The sequence below is a fragment of the Montipora capricornis genome, chromosome 14, assembly GCF_036669925.1.
Source record: "Montipora capricornis isolate CH-2021 chromosome 14, ASM3666992v2, whole genome shotgun sequence".
Taxonomy (NCBI): domain Eukaryota; kingdom Metazoa; phylum Cnidaria; class Anthozoa; order Scleractinia; family Acroporidae; genus Montipora; species Montipora capricornis.
The window spans coordinates 49,223,853-49,231,352 of NC_090896.1; the positions used below are offsets into that span (position 1 = coordinate 49,223,853).

Sequence of the window (7,500 nt, forward strand, 5' to 3'; positions counted from 1 at the left end):
CAAAATCAGATGACGTGGTTACATAGGAGATTACATCATTTGACATTAAAGTGCCCCTGTGATCAAAAAAACCACTTCCTTTTTTCCTTCAGATTTTAAAAGTGTGTTTGTTTAACACCTGACTGGCAAAATTTTGAGCTTTGATTTTTATCCAAAGGCCGTTTACTTTGATTGTAAGTTTTGGATTTCATGGTCCGCCATTACTCACGTTCAAAACTGACCGATTGGACCTCAGACGGTTGGATCCAGGGAAAAGTGACGTCAGAGGCTCACTAGCTTAAAATTTCAGCGTGTGAACGCAGCTTATTATATATGCAAAGCATGAGTTAAAAAGTCTGAAAGCCCAAAACCCCCGTGCTGCATATTAATTCTGCGGCGTACACACGTATTGCATTCTTAAACTAGTGGGCCTTTGACGTCATTTTCTCCTCGATCCAGCTCTCTCAAGAACATAATGTTAGTAATGGCGGACCATTAAAATCAAGGCTTAAAACGTGGGTCACTTAGTGTTTTGTTAACATAGTTTTGAAATCCAAAGAAAAATATGAATTGATTTTTTGGTCACAGGGGCACTTTAATAGCATGCACTAAAACACTACACTCATCAAGGGGAACCTCTATCTCCAATTAGCCTATTTCCGAGTTGCTGCATGCGTCAGCTTGAAAGCGAGGCCTGGTGCACAAGCATTCAAATGGAAATGAGTTGCGTATTCTTATGCAAATCAAACTCATTTCCCTTAAAACAGTTGAGCACCTAGACTCACTTCGAAACTGAGACAAACAGCAACTCGGAAATGGCCCATTCCTTGAGTCAACCCTCTCCCGAGTAAATTTACTTTTAGGAAAAGGCTTTTCTCGCAAGAAATATCATACATGAGATTTCCCTTGAGGCTGAGATAGCTTTTTACAGTAGTGGGCGTGCTGAATCTCACCGGGAGATTGGTTTTTACAACATTGGGTGTGCTGAATCTCCCAAGGGAGGCATTCTATAAATAAATCAACTCTGGAAAGGGTTGACTCCTTCCTTGGCCAAGTATGGGAGATAGAGGTTCCCCTTAATGAGCTCCCGGTTTTCATCAATATATGCCAAAAATTGAGAACTAATGGGCAATTTCCGAGTTGCTGTTTGTCTCGGTTTCCAAGTGAGTCTTGGTGCTCAACTATTGTGAGGGAAATGAGTTAGATTTGCATAAGAACACGCAACTCATTTCCATTTTAATGGTTGTGCACCAGGACTCGCTTTGAAACTGAGGCATGAACCAACTCGGAAATGGGCTATTGGTCATGAGGTGCAGGGTTGGTGGTGCAGCTGTGAAGGCACTCACCTTCCACCTATGTGTTCCGGGTTCCTGGACAATTTAACATCATGCGTAGGTTGTATTTGTTTTTGTTTTCTACGGTTTTAGATTTTGTCCCTCACCAAACAAACATTCGATCAGTTTTATCTGCTTTAATTTCCTATGATTAGATTAGATATAATATAGTCTCCACAATTATTAGAGCTGTTGTCCTCAGCAAGATCAGCTTGAAGTAATCATTATGCCAAAATGAACTTCTTTGGATATAACCTGTGAAATAGGCCTTTTTCGATGTATTGACATTCAGTTTGAAAGCTAGAGAGGTTTAGGGGACAAAGACAAAGGAAAGTGGATGTTATGCAAATATTTTTCATATTCGTTCCAACGTGTTTCTATTGTTTTTGTCCTCGTTGCCTCACTATCAAGCTGTATATTTGCTATTTCGAAAACAGCCTATTCACATAATGACTACTTTATCCATTCTGGCGAAGAGCCAATTAATTTTCTTTTGCTATTTTTAAAATTATGAATTATGTTTGATAACGCGATTTTAATTGAGTGTGCCTCAAAACCAAACCTAAGAGCCTTTTCCTTTTGTCAGGACTAACCTGCCAGACCCTTCAGTTTGCAAAGAAAATGCAACAGTTTGAAGGAACACTTGAATGATAATCTCTGACATTCTTCTGGGAGAGTCTATACATGTATCATCCTCAAAATGTCACAGCAATTTCTGAAGTAGTTTTGAAACAATTGCTCATTTTTCTTCCCTTCAGGATTCTTACAAGATTGCTGGAGAAGTCCACTGACCCTACTATTTTAGCAGTTGCAGCTCACGACACCGGGGAATATGTTCGTCACTATCCGCGTGGAAAACAGTGAGTTTAGTCTCAATATTCTTTGGCCCGTTTTGGAACTCTTTAGCTTAGCTTAACTGCTGAAAATACCAATAATTGTATTCCGACTCGTTCTTCAAAGAACGCCGTCGAATGTTAAAACAGGTTGCTCCCTTCACATCAACACGGGGTTTAATTTAACGACGGGAATGGCTTGTATGTTTTGAGCCCTTGTTCTTTGTTCCCAGCGTGCTCGAAAACCTTGGCTGCAAAGTAATGGTGATGAAAATGATGACGCACAACGATCCGAATGTACGCAAAGAGGCTTTACTTGCAGTTCAGAAACTCATGGTTCATAATTGGTGAGTTTGAAAAGGAGAATGTTACAATGGTTTCCGTTGAGTGACGTACATCAAAACAAATTTATCTGATCAATATTCAACAAACGAAAGCAACAAGTTGAAGCAATGTGAAGCGCGGGAAAGTGCGCGCGTGTACGACTCGCGATTGGTTTCGTCTTCTCACTGATAAAACAATTCACGTGAGATCTCATCGCGAAACGTGGCAAGTGCAATCCATAATTATTTTTCAGTTCAACTGAAATCTGCTTCAAAAATGATTTGTTGTTCTTTTTGCTTGTCTTAAACTAAAATCCAAAGCGCACACGGCTTAGATTTTCTTTCCTTTTTAGGGAATATCTTGGAAAGCAGCTGAAGGCTTCTTAAATTGAAGAATTTATCTCAAGTGATTTGTCGTCGACACGAGAGGGAATCGCTTTGGAATTTTGAAATTACCCGCAACTCTAAATCATAGTCTTATGCTGTCCCATGACTGGTTGAAGAAAACAAAAAATGATGGAAATTTAAATACTGACCATTTGATCTTGAGAAGGCAAATCTCTGGCCTTGCGCGCGCTTTCAGGGGGTAATCCATTGACAAAATGCGCGCATTGGAGTGGGGGGGGGGGGGACAGTGGTCGCTTGCCTTTCATGCAGTCGAAGAACGCGTGTGACAACGATGTTGATTACGATGTAGCTAGACCGGTACTACGCGTTACGATTGTGGGGGATGTTGTCGGATGAATAACCATGTTTAGTTCACAACCAAACAGTAAATAACGCGTTAGATGTATCTTTGGTGCAGATTGGTTGAAGTGGTGTAAACCACTTCGTCAGGTCGGACCGACCGCGGAAATCATTGGCTCTCGGTTCACACAAGTCTTGCTCTCTCATTGAGTCAATTGAGTACATAATGATTCGTTGAAAGAGAATTGTGATTGTTTGGGAACTACGGATGAAAAGATTTAATTTGACTTGCGGAAAGTTCGAAATGAAGGTTCCATGTCAATACATTGTCAATAATTATAATACCGTCTATCAAGTCTCGTTACTGTCTCCTCTACTGTCTTAGTTGGCATGAAATGCTTCCACTCAGGATGGAAATACAAAAAAAGTAATCCTCGCACTTATCAGGACAACGTAAGCAATTGTCTCAAACACTCAACAGGTTTGACCGTTTGATATTCTAGCTTATGCAGGTACGAGACTTCGTGTGTGAATAAAAAACTGCTCCAAATCTCTTGACATTATATTGCATGCAGTCCGAAAACCAACTGACCATGGGAAAGTTTGAGTAGCATGCGAAATGTTTCCCACAATTTGGAATTTTCTGGCTTCTCTCTAGGTAAAGGTAAAGGTACACCTTATTTAACGTCGGAAGTTCCTTTACTCTACACAGTACTCTCCCAGGAAGCCGACGGTGCGCTCATTTTACCCCCCTCTTTTCCATCAATGCTCCCTTTTAAGAGTATTTAAAACTACTTAGGCTACACTGAAAGGAAAGAAGTCGAAACAAGGAGGTGAGATCCGGGGATCGAATTCGGGACCTGTTGCACCAAGGCCGCGCACTAACCAACTGTGCCACCCTTGCTCCTGTTAATTTACCTACCCAAAGAAGAAAGTGTCAAGACCTTGTTCTTCTGAATTGTTGACGGCAAATTATTCTATATAGTACCTCTCTAGACTCTCTACCTCTCCAATGCTTTGTACTGCTGACGAATAGTGTCACAAGAGTCCGAGGAGTCCGTTTTCTTAGATATCAGTTGTTGTAGTAAATTGGAAAATCTTGAGGTCGAAGATTCTGGATCTTGTATCCAAGCGGGAAAGTTGTTTGGCTTTTGCATACTGCAAAGGACAATACTTTTCATTTTGCTTAATGAAACGTAATTGGGTCTCGGAACATTACTTGGACCAGTGCAAACATTTGCAACCGTAAGAATTAAGCGACTGTAGACTCAAAGTCGGGGCAAATGGCATCGACATTTGCTGTAACATCCGTTTAATTTTGCACAACGATGTTGACTGCTGGGATGGGCAAACTGTTTCAACACATCATCAACATCGATTGAAGATGTTTCAACACGGTTGAAAGGGGAAGGGAGGGGGGAGGGGCAAACTGTGTCAATATGGCTGTTCAACAAACTCGAACGGATGTTGAAGCTAATGTCGAAGCTGTTTACGCGGGCCTTTACATCTACAAACGCTCGCAACATTTCAACGCAACATCTTGCAACATTGTTGCATGATGTTGAACGGGCTGGCCAAACGCACACAACATTTTCAATCCAACATGTCGATGCTCATGTGCCCCAGGCCCCTGGCGCGCAACAAGTGGTTCTAGCGCGCATGTCCAGCCTGAATCTCGCGTGTTTTTCTGATTTTTGTGACGTCAGCGTGACCAAATCTGTAAAATTAATTGCTAATTTCCTCGCGTTCCCTTCGGTAAAATTGTTTTAAAATTGGCTCAGTTCTAACCACATGCAGTTCGTATCAAATACCCTATATTTGTTAAAATCTGTCGGAGCTAATCGAATTTATTAAATTTTCAACCTCTGCTAATGCATTTCTCGTGCTCTGGTTGGTTTACTCAATCTCGGTTATCAGCTCATGTACTTAGTTTGACCTTATATGGGAAATGATTGCCCTAAGCGTTGCTAAGCTCAATATTTTTTTCGCCGGAAAGCGAAATTTCTCTCTGAATAAAGCAAAAGTGGAAAGTGTGGATCAATGCCGACGTTTAGAAGTACGCGAAAAGGTAAGAAATGTTTTTGTGATGAGCCTGCGTCTGTCTGGAGGGAGGCGTGGTGGCCTCATGGTTAGTGCGCTCGACTCCGGAGCGAGAGGTCCAGGTTCGGGCCGGGCACGTTGTGTTGTATTCGTGGGCAAGACACTTTACTCTAACGGTGCATCTCTCTCTCCACCCAGGTGTATAAATGGGTACCGGCGAATGTAATGCTAGGGGTAACCCTGCGATGGACTGGCATCCCATCCAGGGGGGAGTAGAAATACTCCTAGTCGCTTCATGCTACTGAAACCAGGATAAGCTCCGGCCTGATGGGCCAATTGGCTGGTATGCACACTTTACCTGTGTCTGTCTGACAAACGGGTATTACACAACATCGCATATTCCTCAAGTTTTTTTCGATTTCGCTCGGATTTTCTCCCTTTTTTCGATCGTATTTCGTACTTCCAAACTTTTGGAGATTAAAACAATTATTCCATTCGCGCTTGGATATGAGACTGGTTATAGCCAACTCGGTGCTACGCGCCTCGTTGGCTATTTACCTTCTCATATCCAACGCGCGCTCATGGAATAATTGTTAAATATTTAGAAAAATGACAAATTACAGAATATTGGCAAAACCGTCTGAACGACCTTGACTTTTTACCACATCAAAATGTCAGGCAATATCATTTCCATACTGTGGCACAGAATAAAAAAATTCCACCGAAGGAAAGTATAAATATTAAGAACTTTAGGCCAAAAGTAAGAATATATATGCCTGTCAATCAAAAATTCAATAATTCAAAAATTGCCACCCAAAAAGAATTTAGTCATATTATATCGGTACTCATACTGGTAAACCTCTACAGGGAAAACTTTAAGAAAAATTAACTAGGTTTCCTTTGTAACTCGTGCCCTGTAGTGAGGGTATTCTAGAGAACCACCTAAAGCGTTGTCCGCGGCCTGCTCAAGCGCTCCGGCGCGTGCAGTTGTTTTGGTATTATAGCCCAGACTTCCTTTTCGCTCCCGTCCATTCACCTGAGAAAAATGGCGAGCGCGAGGAAAGAATCACGCTAAGCAATTGGACTAGTTGTCCGCGAAGTTAGCCGCGAACCATTTATAGGAGCATCTCGCGTCTTATGTAAACCGCAATCGTATAAATGGCCCAGTTTGCGTCTTAAGTAATCCGCGGATTATTTGTCTTGTATAAACGGCTTGTATAATGTTCCGTGAACGTGGGCAAACGAGTACAACATTATGCAACACGAAAAATTTGTCCTTTTTCAAGTTTGATTTAACATCAGCCAACATGTCCCAACCTTTCTCAATAGGGTGGCCAAACGTACGCAACATTTCTTGCTCAACAATGTTGCAAGATGTTGAAATGTTGAGAGCGTTTGGCCAGGCCTTAATTTGGAAGAAGAAATTCAGAAGGGAAACCACTGGCTAAATCTACAGCAACTACCTGCGTCACGCGAAGACACGTTGCAGAAAGAAACTGCAATTTGATTGGCTATCAATGCAACAATTTCACCTTTATTGCACTATTTCAACTTTCTTCACCCTGTTTGGGATTAATTGACGTGCTCTCAGCCAATCAACCCGCTGAAATGTTTTTGTATATATTTAAAACAATCAGGAACCCGTGACCCGTGACATAGGCCCAGGGAGCAGGGCTGGCGCAGTGGTGAGAGCACTCGTCTCCCACCAATGAAGCCAGAGTTCGCTTCCCATACTCGGCGTCATATGTTGGTTGAGTTTGGTGGTTCTCTACTCTGCTCCGAGAGGTTTTTCTCCTGGTACTCCGGTTTTGATTTGAGTTAATTTCATTAGTGCTATAGTGCTAAATCCATTAACACTTGAATAAGTGGTTGTTATTATCATCATCATCATCATCATCATTATTATTATTATTATTATTATTATTATTATTATTATTATCATTATTGTGTGGTGTGTGGACGCGTTGTTATAAGAGCTCTAAAGTTATGGTATTTCTGCTTTTCTAATACTGCATTTGCGATTTCGAAGAAACCAAAACGCATAAAATGGACAGAAAAAAATGAACAAAGACGTTTTGAAGTGCAAGAGAAGAGCGCTGGAAATTTTATCTTCAGAAAACGAACCACACAGTCCAAATGGCAGAAAGAAAGGCTACGTTAAACCTATGACAGAACTATGGATTGGAATGGGGGACGGGCATCTTGGCCTAACTGGTCAAAACCTGCGAGATCAGGCCGCCAGGATAGAGAAAATACGGGATTCTGCTGATATAATCTCGGAACATACAGCCAGTCCTCTACATG

General features: G+C 41.6%; 2 protein-coding genes across 2 annotated transcripts in view; one reads left to right on the forward strand and one right to left on the reverse strand.

The window, feature by feature from the left end:
- The window catches only part of LOC138031261 (V-type proton ATPase subunit H-like), a 23,222-nt gene extending 19,711 nt beyond the window's left edge, over positions 1–3,511 (forward strand). The window contains exons 17-19 of the mRNA XM_068878957.1: positions 2,072–2,173; positions 2,380–2,493; positions 2,823–3,511. Of these exons, the coding sequence (XP_068735058.1) occupies positions 2,072–2,173; positions 2,380–2,493; positions 2,823–2,856 (250 nt within the window). The 3' untranslated portion in view covers positions 2,857–3,511. The remainder of the gene's footprint in view (positions 1–2,071; positions 2,174–2,379; positions 2,494–2,822) is intronic.
- LOC138031256 (protein mono-ADP-ribosyltransferase PARP14-like) overlaps positions 1–7,500 on the reverse strand; it is an 88,277-nt gene that overhangs the window by 76,598 nt on the left and 4,179 nt on the right. The gene's annotated exons all lie outside the window — the stretch shown is intronic.